Below are 22334 nucleotides of genomic sequence, written 5' to 3'. Positions count from 1 at the left end.
TTGTCCGTTTACTTTATTCCTCTGGGATAAAATCCCATCTACCCAGGTTCAGTTCTGTTCTCATGCCTAGCTCCTTTCTTGCCTCATTTCTCTCTACCTTTATCTGCTGTCCCCTCTAAGTTCTATCTTAATTCTCTCATCTTTTTTTGTTTGTTTGTTTGTTTGTTTGTTTGTTTGTTTGTTTGTTTTTTGTTTTTTGAGACAGGGTTTCTCTGTGTAGCTTTGTGCCTTTCCTGGAACTCACTCTGTAGACCAGGCTGGCCTCGAAATCACAGAGATCCGTCTCCTGAGTGCTGGAATTAAAGGTGTGTGCCCGGCAATTATCTTATCTTAATTCTGCTTCTTCTAGGTCCTTCTCATCTTGTTCTTCCCCATCTGGCTCTTCCTCATCTTCTATCTTGTCCTCAAATTCTCTCTGGTCAAAATCCTCCTTATACCTTTCAGTCCTTCATCCTCAAGTTCTCTAGGGTATTCAGTTGTAAACCCAAGCAATAGCAACCTCCAGCCAGGTCACCAGACTTGAATTCCTACAGGGTCACAAAGGCAGGTAAGTATTTTCCTCAGTCAGTGACTGTCAGGCTTTCTTTTACAACCCAAAAAGGGAATGTTTAAAGGAGGAGGCCGACTGAGAGTTAATATCAAAAAGGGGATTTATGTGCTCAGTCTACATTCCTAGAAATGGTTAGGTAAGAAGTTAGGAGTCTATAATGTTAGTAAGGCTGTATAAGAAAGGAGGGTCTCAGCTTGCACAAGAAATAAAGCTATCCGCTTGACCTAGGAGACAGGCGTTGTTTCCACAAGGGTGTTACCTTAGTTTAGGAGATCATTTGGCCTTGGATGCTTGATAGTTATTTTAGATAAATACATTGTTAGGAGTTCTTGGAAGTATACATAGCTTACAAGAAAATCTCTGTAGGAACCAGCTAATATATATACAAAAGCTAAAATATCACCAAGACTTCTTAAGCCATGGCTTGACCTTTGGAAAAGTCCTTGACTTTTCCAAGTAGTAGCTTTTGTGATAGTAGCTGAATTCCACTACATTTTCCTGTGGCTTGCAGCAAGGAGGCCCTCACTTTAGGTATCCCTAGACCACTGCCAAGTTGGCTCAGGCCACCCTATCTATGATGGCAAAGGTTCAGGGTTCAGTGAGGAGGCTGATACTTAAGTCACACAATAAAGCCACTATGGCTTGGCGTCAGAGAACCTGAATGTCCCTGTCTACAGGATTTACAGACCTGTTGGGGACCCAGACAGGGACAGATGGTGCCAGCCTGGGGGCTAGGTGGTAAGAGTATGACAGCCCAAAGGAGTGGTCCCTGGCACTGCTGCCCTGTCCCTTGGGGGACTGTCCCCCATGTCAGCTCTCCCTACCCCCACTCCCTCTCAGGGCCAAAAATAATAACAGGGCAAGGCTGAACAAAGGTATGCTCCCAAATCAGGGGTAGAATCTGTCTAGGGCCCAGCATCCTCAGAGTAGCAAGACTCCCTCAGAGACGAGGGCTGAGGCTGTAAGTCCTGCTTCTGATACTTGTGAGATTGCTCAGGCCCAGTTCCCAGTTTTATCTCAAAACAAATTCATAGATTGGGAAACTGAGGACTTGTACAGTTATCTACTTGCCCAAGGCCTCAAAGCAGCCTGATATAGACCAGGCTGGCTTTGAACTCACAGAGACCCACCTGCTTCTGCCTCCTGTGTGATGGGATTAAAGGTGTGTGCCATCACTGCTTGGCCTGTATCTGGATTCTTAGTCTCTTGGGTAGTCAGCTTTGACTACAGACAGGTCCTCGAGAGGGGAGCCCTGACCACTACTCATCCATTCAAGTCACAGCCAGGTCACCTACCATGATGTGAGGTGCTGGGGATACAGCAGAAAAAAAAGTCCCATTGAAGGTGACAATCTGGAAAGTAGAGGCTGACCATGACCCAGATAAAGGATGGCACAGTGGCGAGGGGACAAGGCAGGGATAGGAAAGGTTCTGTCCCATATTGTCTTTCCCCCTGGACCTGGGAGACTTGACCATTCTCTGCTAGATTAGTATGGAAAAAAGAAAGGACTTCCTAGGGAGATGGCTTAGTAGGTGAAGAACTTGTCATTCAAGGATGAGGACCTGAGTTCTGATCTCTAGCACTCACATAAAAATCTGGGTACTGCAGCATGTACCTCTGACCCCAGCTCTGAGAAGGCAGAGACAAGAGAGTCCTTGGACCTTACTAGCCAGCCAGACTATCTGAATGAGTGAGCCGCAGGTCCAGAGAGACCTTGTCTCAAAAGGTAAAGTGGATAGCAATTGAGTTTGAGACCTAACATTGACCTGTGACCACCACATGCATGCATATACATGTTCTTACACACCTGCAGAAACACATGTGCACACCCACACACACATGTGCATACCAGAGGGTGGAGCAAGAAGAAAGGGGTTCGCTTCCAGAGAAAAGGGCCCCACCAAGGCAGACCCTGCAATGATAGAGCAAACGTGGTCCCTAGGACCCTGTTGGCTTAAATGCAGGGTACTGGGTGCTGTGTCTCCTTTCCTGACATAGCTCAGGGTCCCCAGTACTCAGAGACTCTATCCCAGCTCTGCCCCATATGTCTGAGTATCCCTGGGGAGGTTTCTCTAGCTCAACACAGAACAGGAAGGTGACGAAAGCTTGTTGTCATGGTGATTACTTCAGCACTCTGCCACTGCCCCTTCATGACCAGGATTGCTCCCCAGGCCTGCTGGAAGGGGGCACTCAGGTCAGAGGTGCAAGCAGTGGAAACCCTAGACTCCCCCTCACCCTCCCTCCCTTTCCCCTAACCTGTGGCTTCTTTTGTTTCTGAACTTTCTCTGATTTTTTTCTGTCTCTCAGGCTGTCAATGTTTTCTTTCTCTCCCCTCCCATCTGTTGATATTTTTTTCTGGCATTGCTAGGATTGTCCTCATCCTCTAAGCTCTCTCTTCTCCCAGTCTCTGGCTTCTTCTCTGCCTCTGTTCCTGGTTCCTGTGGGCATGGTGCTATAAGACACGTCCCTGACTCATTCCAGGCTGTGTCCTTGGGGTCTGAATCCCCTGTGACTTCCCCAGGGTTGGCTTTCCTTTTCTCCTCTCTTTTCCATCACACCTCCCATCTCTCTGTGTCTCTCTTCCTTCCCTACACCTGCAGCCCAACCTTTCTGTCTTGGGCACAAATTGGGCAGGACAGTGATGAGGGCCAGAGAGACCAGAATAAGCCCAGCCTCACTTGTTCTTCAGAGGTGATTTTGTTTCCTTCTGACCCACAATGTCTGGTTTCATGGCAGGAGAGCAATGCCTCACTTCTGTAACCAGCTGTAGCTCACATCTACCCTGGTAGACCCATCTAATGAGGACTGAAGTCCTCCATGCCTTAAGGAACCATCTGGTGGTCCAACTGAGATAACCTTTAAGCACTGAATACAAGACCTGATGCACACTAAAGCTCTATGAATGGAGACTCATTTGCTCATTCATTCATTCATTCATTCATACTTCACAGATCCTCCACCCCCAGGCCAGTGCTGGTTCACATGACAGAGAACGCTTGTGTGTAGTTGGAAATTTTCCTGTGTCCTGCCCAGTCCTGCAGCCACTCAGACCCAAATAAACACACAGAGGCTTATATTATTTTCAAACTATGGCCGTGGCAGGCTTCTTGCTAGCTAGCTCTTATATCTTAAATTAACCCATTTCTATAAATCTATACCTTGCCACGTGGCTTGTGGCTTAACTGGTACTTAACAATCTTGCTTCTCCTGGCGGCGTCTGCAGCGTCTGCCCCACTCTCCTTTCTTCTCCTCTCTCGGATTTTCCTGCCTGGCTTCATCCTGCCCTGCCATAGGCCAATGTAGCTCTATTTATCAATCAATCAGAGCAACACGTATTCACAGCATACAGAAAGACATCCCACAGCATTTCTCCTTTTCTGTCTAATCAAAAAGGAAGGTTTTTAACTTTAACACAGTAATATTACATATAATAAAATAGTTACCAAGCAAAAATTACAGTTACAATATTTAGTCTATTTTTATTTGGCAAAATTAAAGAAAATATTCTATCTATCCTATATTTGTGAGTCAAAGGTTTCATATCTAATTTATCTTTTATCATGACTAAGGAAAACTATAGTTATAACTATCTAGTCTATATTAAAGATCTCAGAAGGATATAATATTACCTAAGTAAACAGGAAGAGCGTTGTAAGCAACTTCCAAAAATCTAGAATGGCAGAGACAGCTGGCTGCCTGGACAGTCACCCAAAATTCCTTTGTAACACTGGGGCATCCATCTTCAGCCTATAGGGCTAGAGTTTCTCAGTGGCTTCTCCCTGTGTCCTGCAGAATGTCTGGCAGTCTCCTCTGTGAAGCAGAAATCTGAAGGACCACTTCACCTTGTTTTGGCAAATTCAGTGGTCATTTTTCCATGTGTCCTGCATGTCCAATTGACACAACATTTTGTCAAGCAGTCCAGGCAAGAACAGTTTCTTGCCTAAATGACAAACTTTTGCCAAGAAGAAGATAAACTCCATATGAAGTGTCTTTGATGTCCATCATCTTCCTTGAAATGATTGGTGCTGTCTCAATGTCCAGAAAAGTTTAAGTTCTTAAAACATTTTAAATGCCGTATTCTATAAGTCTGTGAAGTGTTTGAAGATTATCCACCTAATTGAAATATATCTATGTATACCTAGAAAACATAACATGACTGTAAGTGTGATTATCATAGATGATTATTAACCTGTATTTCTTAATTATACATTACAATTTTAAATGAGTTGCATAAACATAATACCTTAAACAGAGTAGAAATATATATATAGTATAACAGCCAGGCGGTGGTAGTGCACGCCTTTAATCCCAGCACCTGTGGGGCAGAGTCAGGAGGATCTCTGTGAGTTCGAGGCCAGCCTGGTCTACAGAGTAAGATCCAGGACAGGCACCAAAACAACAGAGAAACCCTGTCTTACAAAAACAAAACAAAACAACAAATATATATAATAACAAAATGAACTTTAAATTTGTATCAATACCTAAAATCCATAGCAATGTAAAACATTTTAAATAAGTTGCTACTCTCTATCCTATCACATCTATATCCCCTTTTCTTTTTTCTTTTTTAGTTTTTTGAGACAGGGTTTCTCTGTGTAGCTTTGCGCCTCTCCTGGAACTCACTTGGTAGCCCAGGCTGGCCTTGAACTCACAGAGATCTGCCTGCCTCTGCCTCCCAAGTGCTGGGATTAAAGGCGTGTGCCACCACCGCCCGGCGGGCACTGGCAATCTTATAGGGGTCCTGAGAAAATTAAGAATTATGGTCAAGTCCTGACTGTAGTAGTCTGTGAGGCTGCATTGTCTCAGCCAGTTGCTTTGAAGCTGTTTTGGATGTTGGATCATCTGGGCCATGGCTGTCATTAGAGAACTTTAAGGGGGTCTTGGTTGATCAAACCAATTAGCCTGGAAACAACCCACAGGTTCTCATCTTCTGTGGGAACAAAAGCAGAACCTCTTTTTCAAATCAGCGTATCCTTAGACATAAATTTTAAAGTCAAGATATCTTTAAAATATATATATTGGTTTAATTCAGCAGCCTTTACAATCAAATGTCTTTCTGCAGTTAAAAATCTCAAAGACAATATAATCTAGACTCTATGTGATTTCCATCTATATGTGGCTTATTTTTTATATTACTTTTACTGTGTTTTTAAAGACTTTATTTTTTAAAACTATCTCTTTATATAACTGCATATATTCCTTTTTCTCTCTCTTCCAAGCCTACGTACATTTTTACACACGATGTAAACTGTTTAGAGTTTTATTCCATCTGAATCTGTCTTATTGTGAATCTATAATCCTTCTCTGACCAAGAGAGATTTTAAACTGCTAAACTGTGCGTTTAGTACTGAGGAAGCAGCCTTGGCTGCTGACTCCACCCATTTCAGCTTTTCAACATGGCGGAAGTAATTCACCTCCAGGTCTGGAAGCCATGTTGTCCTCTGACTCTGGGAGGCAGTGGGTCCATGCCTCCATTCAGCAGCATGTAGCCCAGAAACCTTTTTTTTTTTTTTTGTCTGTACTAGCAAAAGCTAAATCCACCATGCAGCATACTGCATAGCTTGGAGATGCTGCCTCTGTGTACCATAGTGGAAATCCACCATGCTGCAGGTCAAGCCCACATGCCGTTGTGAACCCGCCATACTGTAGCTCATGGCTAGCCTAAGAGACACAACTAGGAAGCTGTTTTTAGAATCTTTTTTAATTTTTTTCTCAGGTTTTAGGTGGAAACTCTTGCTCCACGTTGGGCAGCCAAATGTAGCTGGAAGTTTTCTTATGTCCTGCCCAGTCCTGCAGCTGCTCAGACCCAAATAAACACACAGAGACTTATATTATTTACAAACTGTATGGCCATGGCCTATGGCTCAAGCTTCTTGCCAGCTAGCTCTTTTAACTAAACTCAGCCCATTTTTATTAATCTATATGTCACCACGTGTTCTGTAGTGTTACCTGTGTGCCATTCCATCCTGCTCTCTGGACAGCAGGATGGCATCTCTTCCACCTCTGCTTTGCTTCCTGTCTCTCTTGGATTTTCTCGCCTGGCTCCATCCTGCCCTACCATAGTCTAATATAGCTTTATTTATCAACCAATCAGAGCAGCACATATTCACAGCGTACAGAAAGGAATCCCATAGCACTTGTGGCCATCTTGCACTATCCACCCACAGTGTGGTACCACCAAGGCTGAAAGACCAAAGGACAACCAAGGCAGTGTGGGAACAGAGGGACCACTTATGGGGAAAGACTGATTCTCAGCTAAGGTGTGAAAGTTATATGCAGAGGGGGTCATTGTGGGACCCAGAGGAATGGGCAACATAAGGAGGGCTGGTGAGAAATGGGGCAGGAAGGGACATGGAGACTAGACAGTTCCGGACTCTAAAGCTGCTATAGGGAACTCCAATTTTATTGTAGGGGTCAGGTAGTTCAGAAAGATGCTTTTGTTTGGTGGGGAAGAATATGAAAAGGAAATGCATGAGGAAGGAAGTGCAGGGGCCACAGAAGGGTCAAGCTGGCTCTAGGGGTTAGTGATCTGTCTTTGGGGTTAAAAGGTGGTGGTGTCAACTCAGTTGTGTCTGGGAACCAGGGACCTGAGGGCTGGAACACCTAGGAGTTCAATGTTCTCTGGTCTTGGCCTCAGGCTTGAACAGGTAGCACCTTTTCTATTGTCACATGATCTCTGAGTAAGTCCTGGGCTCCAAGTCTGACCTATTGGACCACACTATCTTGGCTCTCTGTTCATCAGTGGGGCCACATGAGACCCAAATATGGTGGTACTTTGTGGTTGGCAAGCTCTGTCCTTGCCCTGAATATTGAGCCCTTTACACTCAATCCCTAAAGGAGGTGAGACACTAGGCTCCTCTACGGTGATATTTTATTTGTGCTGAAATATGATTTTATTTGTCTGTTAATAAAGTTGCCTGGAGATCAGAGCTAAGAGCAAGCCATTTAGCAGAAGTCCAGCGGTGGTGGCACACACCCTTTGATCACATGGCAGGCAGAATCTCTGTGTGTTCAAGGACATGGCCAAGCAGCAACCCAAACCTTTAATCTCAGTACAAACCATAGAGACCTGGAGGTCTGTATAGACAGGCAGTGATGAGGAAGTCATGTGGTTGGGTTTACAGCCAATGAGAAGGCAGAACAGAAAGGTAATAAAAAGACAGGAGACAGGAAGAAGGTCTCTCTCTCAGGGGAAGGACGGCAGTGAGTGGTAAGATAAGGTGGTCTTAGCTCTTGGCTACTGCTCAATCTCTGGGCTTTTAACTCTTTATTTGGCTCTGTGTTTCTTATTTAATAAGACCGTTTAGAATTACATCTACACCCCTATGCAGAGGCACAGGGCAAAACATTTAGCTTTGGATCTTCAGGAAGGTGCCTTCTCCGCTCCTGTGGGTGCTACAGACCAAAGGGCTAGAGGGGGCCAGGGCGGGCTTTGATTCCTTCCTGTTTCTCGCTGTCCCTCAGTGTCTCTACTGTGGTCCTGGGCCCTTGATCCAAGCAAAGTGGGAGGCCAGGCCACAGAGTGGATAGGGATCCCTTAGTGACATGAGGTCTGTCTTCGGGGCCCATACATCCTCCTTGTCTATGCTGCTTACAATGGGTGGGTACAATGAGTGGGCCATTGGAAAGAAACCAAGGGAGCGTGGAAAGTTCTGAACGGATGTTTAGGGTGTCTGATAATGGGGGCCTAATGAGGGAAAACACATTTCCTGTCTTAGCCTGTGCACAATTCATCAACCTAAGTATTTCCCCCTACTAGGGAACCATGAACTCAGGATCCCCACAGCTTTCTCTTCCATTACAGAACCCAGGAGACCAGTAAGGCTGGAACAAGGGACCAGCTAGTGTGATGGGTAGGGTTGGGAACACAGCTAAGGCTAGGGCAGGTTAGGTGGGGACCGGCCCCAGGGACCTTGTCCTCAGCACTAGAAAGCTAGAGCCTGCAGGCTAGCAGACCTAAAAGTCAAGGCCTCTTTGGGGAGGGGCAAGGGCTCCCAGGGCAAAGGGAAACGGGAGAAAGAGTCAATCTACCCTGTTCTCTTTCTCAGGCTGCGGAACTGACAGGATTCAGGACTTCAGGTACAGCTCTTCCTGCGCAAACCCTGCCCCCACCACTCCTCGCCGCGCTGCCCCAAGATGAAAGTGATTTGGAACAACCTTAGGGGACCTCCCTGGGGAGAGAGAGAGAGACTAAGTGGGCAGAACCCTTTCTAGAGCTGGTGCTGGGCAGAGAGGCCATAACCAAGCAGCTCACCTGTCTCCCAGTCTCTGATCCCCTGGCCCAGCCTCCAGACACCACCCTGTGCACCTGGGTCCTTAATGATGGGCCCCTACATCAAGAGCCCTTCCAAACCCCATGGCAAGTGCTTTTTCCAAACCAGGGGTCAATAAGACATGTCAGGGGACCTGTGGGCAGATGGGCCAGGCAGGAGACACCACAGGCCCTACCCAGGTTTTGGGGTGGGGCTCAGCCGCACCCTAGAGGACAGTGGAGACAACCAGTCACGGTCAGCCATGTTGACCCCGAGTCCACAGTCTCAGACCAGCACTGCCTAGCCTCAAACACTATACCCAGAACTGGAAGAGAGGCCTGCTCTCTGAACTCTTGCTGGGCCTAGCTCAGTGCCCAACCCTAGGCCCTGCTGGCTTTGGTCTAGTAGCCAGGGGAGGAGGTCAACGCGTCTAAAGGAGCTGCAAGTAGGCAGCCAGTGGTGCAGCAGGCTCATCTGCACAGATGGGGCTAGTCATAGGGGTGTGGTCACAGACGTAGGCTTGAGGCTGACTCGGATGGTCCGCTTCTAGTCTGCTAAAAGGGGCCGGAGCGCCCCCTGCAGGCCGATTGTGGGGCGCACAGCCAGGCAACATCAGAGCGCGTAGCCGCCCAGCACCCAACGGGCCCAGCCCCCTTCCACCCCGCCCCCACCCACGGGCACAGCCGTCTGCGAGAACAAGAGCCACTGCAGCGCCTCTGTGCTCAAATGACAGCGCCTTTGTCTCTGCTGAATGGGTGCGTTGCTAGGGCTGCTCGTAGCAACCGAGCAGCTTCCACCTCGGCCCCACCCTCTGGACCCCAAGTCCGATGATCCCCGTTTCTCGCCCCCGCGGCCCGCTCCTCCCAGCCATGCACTCAGGCAGCCTGGAAAGGTGCGGGGGGGGGGGGGAGCGACCGGGGGTGCGGGGGAACGGGAGCTGCTGGCTGTGCGTCCTTTCCGAAAGCTCTGAGGACTCCGGGGGCATGCAGGTGTTCTTACGGTGTGGTGTAGAAACTGAGTCTCAGGGAGACTATGAGGGGCAGGCCGAGGTGTCAGGGTCTCCCCCAAGCCTCTGTTCTCAGACCCTGCCTAATCTTGGCCAGCCCTGGTAGCCCTGCCCAAAGAAAGGGTCACTTTCCTTACGGGGGTCTAACGGGCATGTGTAGGATTTTCATCCCAGTCTTTGGCGAGCTCGATAGCCAGAGGACCTCAGCTCATCCTTGGAATCCCAGACGGAATGGATCGCACAGCTGGCAGCCCCACGTGAGAAAAGCAGTTTCAGGCCAGCTTGTCCGGTCCTTCTGTGTGTCTTGGTTCCTTCCATTTCCCAGACGCCCTCTGCAGTGTCTGGTAATAAACTAGGTGTTGAAGCTTCCTGACTGTGCTGCCTGGGGGTCCTCCTGGAGTGGTAGGGGTAGAGGCGCAGGGCTGTCTGGGAGGAAGAGGAGCCAGAGAAGCTGCCAGTTTGGCTTTGGGACTCTGCCTTGTCACCAGGCTTGGTAGTTCTAGTCAACACTTTAAAAAACATTTATTTTGCATGTGCATATGCCCGGGTGTGTGTGTGTGGAGGTCACCATGCAGGCTCTGGGCATAGAGCCCAAGTCGGCAGGGTTTGTGGCAAGTACTTTCAGCCCCTGCCTGAGTCACCTTCTCTGCCCAGCAGTTGGCGTGTTGCTCATCTGCATTGTCCCTGACCTGGGCTATATGTCCTCACTTTGCCTGAAGACTGCCTTCATCCTAACTGCAGACACAAGCCCGAGGCCTCTCTGCTGGCAGCCTAAGTGCATAGGCAGTGGGTGTGGGCCCCAAACACCTAGGTAGTGTTTCCTGGAGGTGCCAGGCACCACTGCTCCCAGGTAGCTGCGATCCCCTTGTGAGTGGGTAAATGACTGTCTTGCTGAGGAGGAGCCTACCTGGAAGTCAAAAAAGAAGCAAGCCAGAGCACCTACCACTGTGAAGCCACCAGCCAGGTCCTTATCTCTTTTAGAGTAGGCTGGGTTTCAGGGTCAGGGGAAGCAGAGATGTGTTGGGGTCAACATCAGGCCTGGTGTTGGGGAGGCACAAGAAAGGGGCCAGAAAACAAAGGGCCCAGACTGGGGCTTTGTGCTCAACGGTCGCCAACACCATCCAGCCTGCCTCCCTGGGGCTACAGAGCTGGGTGGGGGTGTGCATGGGGCAAGGGAGAGGGAAGGGTGAGTGAGAAACCCTCAAGAGCCAGTGAGGCATAGACAATGCCAGGGGCCTTGGTGGCCTCCTCTCTGAACCCTATGTGGTTTGCACCCGGGACACAGCTTCTGAGGAACATTGGCTCACCTACAAAACTCCAGGTGTCCAGGCATTTCTTTCTGGGGACCTAGGATGTGGAAGATCTTGAAGCCCTGTCTGTCATTTGCAGAATAAGGAACAGCAGGGTCTCTCAGAAGACCTGTGATACAGTCCTATACTAGTTTGGGGCATGCCATTCACCCTGCATGTCCATGTCCCTGACATGCCCAAGGAATGTCAGTTGTGACCAGAGACATGTAGGGCTGTAGGCACAGAGGAACTTGTGTTCAAGGCATTGAAGGCTCTGGGTGAGAGGCCAGGGACTCACAAGAGAGAAGACAGCAGAGTCCCTGCCATTCACTGGGAAGACAGGCAGAAGCCCAGGAGGATGAAAGGCTGAGCCAGATGGCCACTTTTTCTGGAGCAGGGGCCCTGCTAAGTATCAGCAGAATGCATGCTCAGCCCTGGCAGAACCCACTGCCTGTGGCTAAGTGGGGAGGGGCATGCAAGGAGGTAGAAGGGACTGGGTCCAAGGTGGCATAAAACAATCCACATTTCCATGCACTATGAACTACTTTCCTTGCAGCAGGCCCTTGTTCCAATCATAAAGATTTGGGGATCAGGGGACAGAACTAAAGGGTCCTTTCCAGTCCCTTCGTCCTGCACCTCTCTTCCTCCCCCACACCCTCTACGTTCCAGCCAAACAGAGTCAGCTGGCATCTCCTTCTTCCTTTAATTGTCAGGCTGTTCTTTCTGCCTGGACTGCCCTTGTTTCTATCAAGCTGGTGAATTCCTAGACATCCTTCAAAACCCAATTTGAATGACCCTTCGGCCATGAAGCCTTCTCGTGTGAGTCAAACCAATGACTTTCTTATCTCTGACTCAATTACACAAGGGATCACATTCTATAATCTGATTAAGAAAGTCTTCTTTAAGCCTGGACACTGCCCTGGGACAGGCACGAAGCAGGAGAGGAACATCTTTTCTGCCGCCTCCCTCTAGAGGAGGTACATTTTTCTAGTTGTTTCGGAGACCCTGGGTGGACCAAGTGTGGTCCTAGATTAATCCAGTTGGTTACAGTGGGTGGGAAAGTGGAAGTCTGCGCAATGACTGGGCTCCTAAGTTGTGTGAATGAGGGGAAACTGACTGACGACGCAGGTGTTGGCCAAGCTCACTGCTGCCACCTAGTGGGATGGGAGGGCGAGGACTCATCAGCAAGGGTGGGGACCGGGCAGAGAAGAAAGAGAGAACCCAGGCTGGAATCTGGTTCCCCACACTGTTGGAGAAGAGCTCTCCAGAATTACACCCCGATGGAGTTACTGCAAGGACAGGGAACTTGGGGAGGGCATATGTGAATACGTGGAATGAGTGCTCTTTCAATATGGGGGCAGAACCGGCATGGCAGGGTGGAGCTGAGTTGAGACCCCAGAGAGTCACAGCATCTTCCAAGCCTTGTGTACCCTGGGGTCCTAGGTGCAGGCTGAGGCCCAAAGCCCAGGAGAGCCTGCTCTCTCTACATCCTGGGCTCTCCAACCTATCTTCCACCTCATTTAAAAAAAATTTCAATGAGTATAGTATGTATGTATTCATATATGTATTCAATATATTTAGATCATATCCACCTCCCACTGCCCGGTTCCTAGGGCTCCCTCCACATTCCCCTCCCAGCTCCGTCTTAATTTTTATAACTCACTGAGTCCACTTAGTGAAGCCTGTATGTGTACGGACGCAGGGCCCTCCACTAGAGCACTGGAGTATGGTAGCCTCCTAGGAGTCACACCCTGAAGAAATCTGACTCTCCTTCCCCCCAGGAAGGGGGGGAAACCGTTGACAGCCAGGAGTGGAGGGTTTGTGAGTTCATCCCCCATCCATGTTGGACCATTGACTGGCTTGATCTTGGGCAAGTCTTAACTCTGTGTGTGTGTGTGTGTGTGTGTGTGTGTGTGTGTTAACATACATGCACACAGGCCAGAGGACAACTTATGGGAGTCAGTTCTCTCCTTGTCTGTCTATGTGTATTCCGGAGACTGAACTCAGGTCATTTGGCCTGCCAAGCACCTTTACTTTCTAAGCCATTTCAAAAACCCCTCCCCAGAAGTTTGAGCTGAACACCATTTTGACGGCGGGCAGACCATCACCACCTCCCAGAACCTGCCCCAGGGACTACACCTTGCTTCAGAATGCAAATTCACAAATGCTACTGGAAACTAATTGGAAAATTTATTTCAGGGCTGCAAGGGTGAAGGGGTTTTGTAAGGGCACTTCTTGTTTCGGGGCATTAGGTCTTGGCCTTGGCAGGGGTACACATTTCAGGGGCAGAGGTGGGGGGTCTGAGGCAGGATGGTGGAAGGCAGGCTTAGCATAAGCTGTAAGTCTGACATGAAAGCAGGAAGGACAATGGATGCCCAGTCTGGACAGAGGATAGCGTAGGCCTCTCCCCGCAGTGCCTGGCCCTACAGAGTGACTTTCAGGATGCAAAGTAGAGGCCAAGGAACTTGGCCAGCTTCAAGAGTTGTGGCAAGGGACCCGAAAGGATGGAGCCATGAGAGAGGGAGACTCCTCAGCACTGTCCCCACCTAGAGACCCCCGAGTCCTCCTAGGCTCCCCAGTATCCCCCCCCCCCTGCAGGGACTCTAGGTCTCTGCAGGCCTCCTGCTGTTAACCTAGTAAAAGGAGGGGGCAGAGGGCAAGCATCAGATCTTCTCTGGAGTGAGGTGGGGTACATAAACATGACCCAGTGCCACCCTGACTCTTGGAATGAGATATCAGGAAGAAAAACTTTGGTGGCAATCCCCATTTCCCAGCTCAGTCCTCAATCTATCTACTGTTTCTCTCTCACACACCTTCCAAGGACTGTCTAGGGAAAGGAAAAGCAAAAAATCCTGGTGACTACAACCTTGCAGAAAAGTACCAGCCCAGCCAGCTAGTAGTGGACAGGGCCAGGGTGGCAATGTTGACTACACCAGGCTCCTCCTCCCTAGGTGGCTCAAAGATGATTACAACAAAATTTTTTTCAGGTAATGGATCGGAGGTGGAGGGCTGGAGAGGGGACTTTTTGCCCTACCCAGTCTCCCAGTGTCCTTTAGGGACAACAAGCCCTACCCAATTTAGCAGACTTGGTTTACAACAGTGGACTTCCTTCCCTTCTTCAGGGGAGTCTGGAGACCACTCCTCTGCCCTCATTGATGCCTGTAGACCTTCCCCTGCCTCCGATTACAGGAGAGAGGGAAAGGATGACCTCTGACCCAAGAGATATCCAGGGAATCCCAAACCTCCTCCCAGGACCTGTACCTCAGATGCCAGGAAAGAAGCTGGGGGCAGATGGAGGAAGGAGTGGTTAGAAGCCACTTCCTCGGGGCACTCCAAGTGGCAGACATGTGCCAGTGGCTGGTGAAGGCAACCTGCCCCAGGCAGTCCCTGCCCATCTTTGTCCGCCATCCAAAACACACAGCTCCAGAGCTCAGGGGCAGGGGCCTAGGGACAGGGCTCCCAGATCACCTAATGCAATGAGTCATTTGGTGGCAGAGGCATCCCCACCTGCTGCCTGCTGCCAAGTGCCCAGGCTCAAGTCTGCTTGGCCTGCAGCATCTCAATGAGAAGGTTGTTGCGGGGCATCTCGTTGCCCAGATGTTTGTGGTACAGGTACTCCTTGGCCTGCATGCTCAGTGCCCTCACCTCCACCAGGAACAACAGCAACTGCTGGAATTTGTCCCCACAGTGCGGGTAGTGACACAAGGTGTAATCCAGCAGGGCAGCGTTGGCTTTCTCCTGGGCATCCTTCACCAGGCTGTGGTTGTTCAGAAACTTCACATCTGCAACGGGAGCAGTCCATCACCCTCCAGTCACTGTGCCACCACTAAAGTTAGGCTGACACTGTCACCAGTATTACCAACACCACATTCCCAGGGGATACCAAACTCATGGGTGCAGAGACTGCCATGAACCTTTCAATGGCAACCTCCTCATCTCCACTCTGTGGCCACCGCACCACCACTGACATCACTTCGGTTAGTGTCCCCGGGCTTGTCCCTGTGCTGTCTCTGACTTTTTTGTTCTCCTTCTTTTTGAGAAAGGGTCTCACTATGTCTCCCTGGCTGTCCTGGAACTCATTATGTCGACCAGGCTGGCCTTGAACTCACAGAGATCCACCTGCTTTCCCTGCCTCCCTGTTTTATCACCAGTTTTCCACCACCATCACCAACCACCAGACCATATCACGAGCACAGTCATCACTGCTGCTGTCACTATGATACTTGACAATCACCAAGATCATTAGCAACAGCAGCAGGTGCATTGCTAGGTTTTTCTCACCTATAAAATGGGATCCACAGGTCCCTTCAAAGATGTCAGGTACTAATTCATGGGAAAACACGCCAAAGCCTTCCTGTGGCCATCCCCTGACCCCCAGGCATCACCATCACTATCCAAAGGACCTGTCTTGGGTGTCAGGCCCGTGAGTACTCTGGACATGCCCTGGAAAGAGGCTCCATAAATTAAGTCCTGGGGCTACGGGGTCAGCTTCTGTGCAGCACTGTTCATGGTAAGGAAGAGGGGCCTGGGTGGCTGTGTGCCAGTTACATCTGGGGAGTTGTAGAATGGACAGAACTAGAGCACATAGAGCCATGTTGAAAAGTGGGGTAGAGTGGGAGGTGAGAGGTAACAGAAGAGCTGAAGTTTGCAAGGCAAAGCCATTTACATAAATTTAAATGTCACTGAAGTGTGGCTTAGAGTAGACCATTGGCCTGGCACACATAGGCCCTGGTTCTCTCCTCTATGCTCTCAAAAAATGAAAAAAAAGTGGGAGGAAGACAGGCAGGCAGGCAGACAAGCTCACTAGCCCTCCCCACACAGACATGCTGTGTGAACAATGGTGACCATGAAGCTGCAGTTAAACATGGAGGGCCAGCTCACTACGAGAGGGAGAGGGAGGAGCAGGTGGCTCAGTGTGGACCAAATGTGGCTGGGCTGATGTGTGATCCATGCATCCTTGGGCCTTAGTCCTAGGCTAGACACAAAGAGGTCTTTGGAGTTGGTTAGGCGTAGCTGCCATATGGAAGAGCGTCTGCCTGTTCTGCATAAAGGTAACCTTACTCAGAGAAGAGCTGGAAATGGGATGCTTGGGCCCTTTCCTTGTCACTCAAGCCCCTGTCATAGCCTGTATCAGCTCATGCCCTGCCTAGGAGTTTAACATCAGCCCCCAACCCTCAGCCTATCCTGGCCTCCCTGAACTGTGCCTTCCAGAGGGTCAGAAGATGGGTCACTCATCTGCTTTGCTCCCTTGGGGCATCCCAGTCTTTCTACTGTGGGGGAGTTCGGCCAGCATGTGCTCTTGGCCCTCTAATCCCTCTTAACACCCACTGTGCCAGGAAAGCTGAGGTGCCTGGCAACCCTGATCCTCAGCCGCCCCCAGCACACCCGCTGGGGCCTGTGTTATCCAAAGATGGATTTAGGGAAACCGGAGCTGGGCCTGAGTCGTATGGCAGGGTTTGGCAGCTGCTGGCCTCCACCCTGGCTCCCATCACCCTCCAATAAGTGAGCCAGGGTCATTTTCTTCCTTGCCTCTCTGGGATAGCCACCAGCTCACGAGACATCTTTATGCATTTTAGGAAAAAGCTCCCTTTGTCTCGAGAGATACACCTAGATCCAAGTCCAGTCCTTCCCTGCTTCAGCGCCCCTGTACAGTGAAACCTACCCAACTGTACATAGCAACCCGGCTTCCTAGCCTGGCCAGCTTCAGGTCCATTTAAAGGTGATCATAGGAAGTCATTCCACCAAGCTGGTCTGGAAGCAAGAGATGCTTACTGATCCCATCTGCCCTTGCCCCAATCCCTTTCCCATCCCAATCACGGCACATACCATCTGCCATCACCTCCATACTGTCCCTGGGCTAGTCTGAGGTTCATAATAGGAGAAAGATGGGATCTATCTCAAGGAAAGAGCTGAGGTGGAGGAGGATGGGCCAGCATGCTGCTCAGATGGCGGGGTAGGAAGGGATGGGGGCACCAGGGCCTTCTTGGCTTTACCAGGATTTACTGTTCTCAGCAACAAGCATCAGGGACTCAGGATGCTCTACTCAGTGGAGTAGAAGGGGGAGGGTGCAGGACAAGGACAGCTATCAGGGACAGCCCTTCTCCCAGAAGGCCTCTGGTCCCTCAGTTCCCACAAATTAAGACCTAACTTCTGCCTCACCTAGAAACCACTTCCCCACATCCTCCTGTCCCCAGCTTGTTGCAAAGAGATAGGAATATGGTCACATCCCACTGAGTGTGGTACCCCTGTCCCTCAGGCCCAGGAATAGCAGTCCCATAACCTGGAGATTCTCTCTTCATGTGTCAGGGGTTCACACCCCATCTCTGCAACCAGAGGCCCCCTCTGAACCTCAGTTTCCTATCTTCTATAAGATGGGACAGGTCAGGACCAGGATCCTCACTGAGTTCCAGCCTGGGGCTTGAGACTGCAGTCTGCATCCCTGGAGGCGGAGGTGGGTGGGAGATGGCACCCCACCCTGGGAGCAGCCGCTAGCTCCATGAGCTGGGGGCCCCCAGGATCTCAGAAAAGCCCCCTTTTCACGGTTTAATTGAATATTTGAATAATCCTTTCATTCCAGTGAGGCATAAAGAATGTTGTCCCAATAGCAGTGACTCAGGCAGGCGCCCCCGCGCACAATGGCCCCTCGAGTGGCACTGCTATTCAGTCCGTCTTTTGTTGGCTTGGAGCAGTGGGTAAATTGCAAACGCTTAAGGGAATGCTGCCGTGCGCCTCAATGGGAATCAGGAAATCGAATGTTAGGTCAATCCATTAAGCTTCGATTAAGTCCTCGGCAGAACAATGCCGGCCGGGCCCATCTTCATAAACACTGCGATTGCCAGGAGAGAGGCACTAATTTTAATTAAGCCTCCTTACCTGCCTCTGAGCTGCCCGAGATGCTATTTAGACACCAAATGGCACCCTTCTGCAGAGACAGGCGAGAAGGAGGCGTGTAGGGGGGGGACAGGGGTGGGTGAGTGGGTGACAGTCACCGCCTGGGGTTGAGGCCGCCCAACCCCGTGTGGTGATGCTGAGGCCACAAGCAGGCTGACTGGAAGTCTGTGGACAAGTGGCCAGTCCTGCTTTGAGTTCCAGTCTTCCTGAAAGCTCAGCTCTGATGGAGTCCTGTATTTAAGATTCAGAGGGTCACACACCATCACCCAGGTACAGGTGTTGCCTGCTGCAGGGCTCTAGATTATCTGCCCACCATCTGACCCCAGGCTGCTGCTGGAAGGGCCTTATATGGTGATATGCAGATGTGAGGTGTGTTGTTTCCAGAGCAGCAGCCATCCCAGAGGAAGGTTCAAGGTACCTAATAGCCATGGCCATACACAGTTCAGTCCCTATCCACCTTATGGCCTCATCGCTACCCCTTCCTCTCCCCATAACTTCCAACAGGCCATTCCTTCTGTTTGTTTCACCAGAACATTTCTATTCACACTGCAAGGTCCAGCTCAGATGCATCCACCTTATCCTGCATCCAGACCAAGGAGAGTTGCCCTGACTCTGATCATACTGAACTGCTTGCCTCCTCTCCCAACACGGAGTCTCTTTCCAAGGACCATGTACCCAGTGTGCCCCTGTCACTGTCCCCTAATTCTAGGCCCCAGTAAGTTGAGGTCCAAGGATCACTGCCTCCTGTGCCCCTGACACCCCCATCCTTACCCAATTTCAGACCCACTAAACTGAGAACTCAGCCACCATGGCCAGATCTGAGTTCCTGTGTCCAGAGACAATAGTCCTGAGCCAGACACAAAGCATGTAATAAAGAGTGGGCCTGTAGCCTTTGCTCTCTGGCTCATTTGTTTATGGACTTAGTAAGGATGATTAATAAAACCATCAGCACACACTTCCAAGGGCCAAGACTGTGGTAGAATTGTCTCATTATATCCTTGCAGCATGTCAAGGACACTTACAGCTGTCATTTCACACATGGGGAAATAGAGGCTCAGAGAGTGAGTGACTTGCTCAATTGCAAAAGCCAAAGAGATTAGAATCCAGGCTCTTCCCACCCTCCCCACTGTAGCCCTGATCTCTCCAGGTTACTGGAGATGAAGTTAGCTTATGGGGGAGGGTTGAGCCCTCCCAAGCCAAGGCACCACTAAGCTTACATGGCTGGGAAGAGGAGCCTGATCTTACCTCAAGGGAGGCCAAAGTCACACTGGACCTAGTAGTTTGGTTGTATGAAAAAGGGCTCTCCCTTAAGGGAACACTATATATGGATGAAGCTCTGATTGGTGCTGACAACTCCTCTCTTCCCAGCACCATCCTCCCAAGCCTGGCCAGGGCCCCTAAGGCTCTGCTACACTCCAAGGTAGCAGGTTCATGATAGTCATTTTCTAACACTCTGTGGAGCCCTAGCCAGGCCAAGAGTCCCAGCCCCCTATCCCTAGCCACATGCTCATGACAAGTAGCCCAACTCTGCCTGAGCACTGGGCTTCCTTATAAGTTCCCTTCTCTCTGCTTCCAAACACTTCCTACTCCCCAGGAGGCATCATTGCCAAACTGCCACAAGGACACATCTCCATTCTGTCCAGCCTCGCTCCCACAGCTGCTTCCCTGCTGCAGAATCCTCCTCCCAACTCATCCGCTAAGACTCTCTTCCAGGCTTTCCATCCAGAACTCAGGTTCTCTGAGGCATATCCACATACTTGTTGGATCTTGCTGCTACACATTCCATCCTTTATAAGACACTTGCTGTTTCTCAGAGCTGGTTCTGAGAGCAGCAGTTGGGGTCTTTCCCATTTGCTATGTAGCCCCTAGCCCCTGGCACCAGGCAGAAGTTCAACAGGTATCTGGAGAATGAATGAATGTAAATGTGAAGGGGGTTTGAATCAGAACTTGGGGTCCAGTAGTTCATGGAGTTAGGGAAAGTAGGGACCCCAGGATGGGAGCCAGGGGAGAGAGTCCTAAATACAGCAGGCATTTAAGTGTGCTAGGCACACAGAGCAGAAAGGTTCTCACACCATGAAAGACAAACGCTAGACAACATCTCAGCCCTTGGGACCTTACACTGAGAAACTAAGCCCTCCTACCCCTAACCCCCCTCCAGAAGCAGCCAGGCCCTTGTACCACTCATTAAAGGAGGGTCCTTGTCCCTTGGGCTTCCTGACCACAGTAGAGTCCCCAATGTCTTTGCCATGCTGTGCTGCAGAGCCTCCAGAGGACACTCACCGAGGCTGAAGAGGATGAGGAACTTGAGACAGACGAACTCCTGGCGGTCCAACTGCAGTGCATGCAGCTGCAGCACCAACTCCTGCGCCCGCAGCACCAGACTGTGAAGCAGGGAGCCAGCCTGCACCGCCACTGTGCTCAGCTCCACCTGTACCGGCAGAGGGCGGGTCAAGGAGGTGGGCAGAGGGATGGGGCAGAAAGCTCTGATCAGGGGCATGGGCCTGAGCCTCAGGTCCACCATGCTGAGGGCCATTTTGCCAGCTTTACTCCACCTGTTGGCCCAAGCTGAGCACCCAAGGCTGACCTCTTCTTTAGTGGCAGTGGGGCAGGCACCAGACAGCAGGAACACTAGGGAGCTGAAGGATACCCATTTACAAAGGGCTGCGACCAGCCCAGTAGTATGAACTGTTCTTGCACAGCTAACTGTGACAAGTGCCCTTCTCTGGGGCAGGGGAAGGGGCAGCAGGGTGGTTCTGCCTGAGCTTAGGTAAAGGTCCAACACCACCTAGCTCGCTCTCTCTCTCTCTCTCTCTCTCTCTCTCTCTCTCTCTCTCTCTCTCGCCCTCTCTCTCTCTCTCTCCTCTCTCTCTCTCTCTCCACACACACACACACACACACACACACACACACACACACACACACACACTCACTGTTTGCCGAAACTATGGTACTCATGTCTGCACAACTACACCCACTCCTGCCCTTCAATGGCCACTCACAACCATCAAATACACCTGCATATGTACTCATGCTTACACAGTGGTAGGAAGCTATGGACACCCACACATCTCTGTATGTGCAGAGTCACACAATTAAACATAAGTGTGTGGGTACACTCAGGACGTTCCTGCAGCCCATGTGTCCTCACTCATATCCAGATCCTGTATTTGCATTCCTGCGGCCCAGAGTCACCCCTGGGGACTAGTATCCCCATTCCTGCTTTCAACAGCCTGAAACATGGGGGGTGAGGACACAGGTCCTGGGGAGCAGGGGTAAGGAAGTAGGGCCCCAGTCTGCATTTCAGGACAGTATCCACTGTGCCCACTATTCAGCCTGTGTCCCCTCTCCTGGGGGCCATACACCTGTCTCTGGGAGTTTTCTTTCTCCCACACCTTTCCCTGTACCTCCTCTCCCATTTGTGGGTTGTCCTCTTTAAAGATGTCTCCAGACCCAGCACTTTGGGCTCCTTCACCTACACCCACTGGCAACCCTAATGTCCCTCCTGTCGGGGGTTCAGGCCTTCTCCATGGCTTTCCACCTCTGCCATGTTATATCTTCTGCTCAAAGGGCCAGATTCTGGCTCTGAGCTCTCTGGGCCTTTTGCCCACTCTTTCATTTATTCATTTGTTATTTGCTCATTCGTTCATCATTTATGAGGATGGAGACCCTACAGGGTCTTGCCTGCTCACCAGCCCCTAGCAATGGCTGCAACCTCATCTCTGACACTTCCCACCCCACAGGCTCTTGGCAGTACTCTGAACCCCTTCTCAGAGTCCTTGATCCCACTGCTCCCACACGTATAACAGTGCAGACTGCCACCCATCACCTCAGCACCAGCTGACCAATGTTGCCTTGTTTTGGGGAGAGCCAATCTCGCTGTCATGACATCCCCTGGCCATCCCACACTCTGGCTTCTCAAAAGACCCCAGAACACAGAGAAGCCTGGCTAGTGCATGTCCCTGAATTTGGACTTTAGGGTGCCCAGAGACAGCCTGGAGAAGTCTGGGAGCATACAGGACTAGGGATTGAACAGCTCAGTCACCTCCTGCCCAGTGACCAGCAAGATGCTGTCCTCCTTGCCGTACTGGACCTGGCGGTAGATGTGGTCCAACACCAACAGCTCACTCCAGCAATTCTGCAGCAGTGTCATCTGGTCAGCCACCTGCAGGAAAGAACCATGCAGAGATCCAGCTGGGACTGTCCTTGAGACCCTTACCCCCAATTCTCTACTCAAAGTCTCATATGGGTCCCATCTGCCCACCTATTTACTTTATGGGGGCCCAATAAGGGCCTCTTTCAGGCCCCAACTCGGTCTTTCACAAGGTGTGTGACTTTACACACATCCC

General features: G+C 50.5%; 1 protein-coding gene across 4 annotated transcripts in view; it reads right to left on the bottom strand.

Annotated features, from left to right (window-relative positions):
- Positions 1-22334, bottom strand: part of LOC128100403 (nuclear receptor subfamily 6 group A member 1) — a 257953-nt gene that overhangs the window by 5031 nt on the left and 230588 nt on the right. For 2 of the 4 annotated variants that reach the window (XM_052722535.1, XM_052722536.1), the window contains exons 5-7: positions 22031-22150; positions 20269-20416; positions 12803-14879 (exon numbers count right to left, since the gene is read on the bottom strand). In XM_052722535.1, the coding sequence (XP_052578495.1) occupies positions 14632-14879; positions 20269-20416; positions 22031-22150 (516 nt within the window). In that variant the 3' untranslated portion in view covers positions 12803-14631. Of the gene's footprint in view, positions 1-3669; positions 4689-12802; positions 14880-20268; positions 20417-22030; positions 22151-22334 lie in introns of those variants that run through there. The other 2 variants (XR_008214784.1, XM_052722537.1) reach the window with 2 other exon arrangements.

The sequence above is a fragment of the Peromyscus californicus genome, unplaced genomic scaffold (assembly GCF_007827085.1).
Source record: "Peromyscus californicus insignis strain IS unplaced genomic scaffold, ASM782708v3 Scaffold_7__1_contigs__length_154581171, whole genome shotgun sequence".
NCBI classification, from domain to species: Eukaryota; Metazoa; Chordata; class Mammalia; order Rodentia; family Cricetidae; genus Peromyscus; species Peromyscus californicus.
Note: the sequence above shows the minus strand (reverse complement) of the source record. Positions and strands in the feature narration are given on the sequence as shown.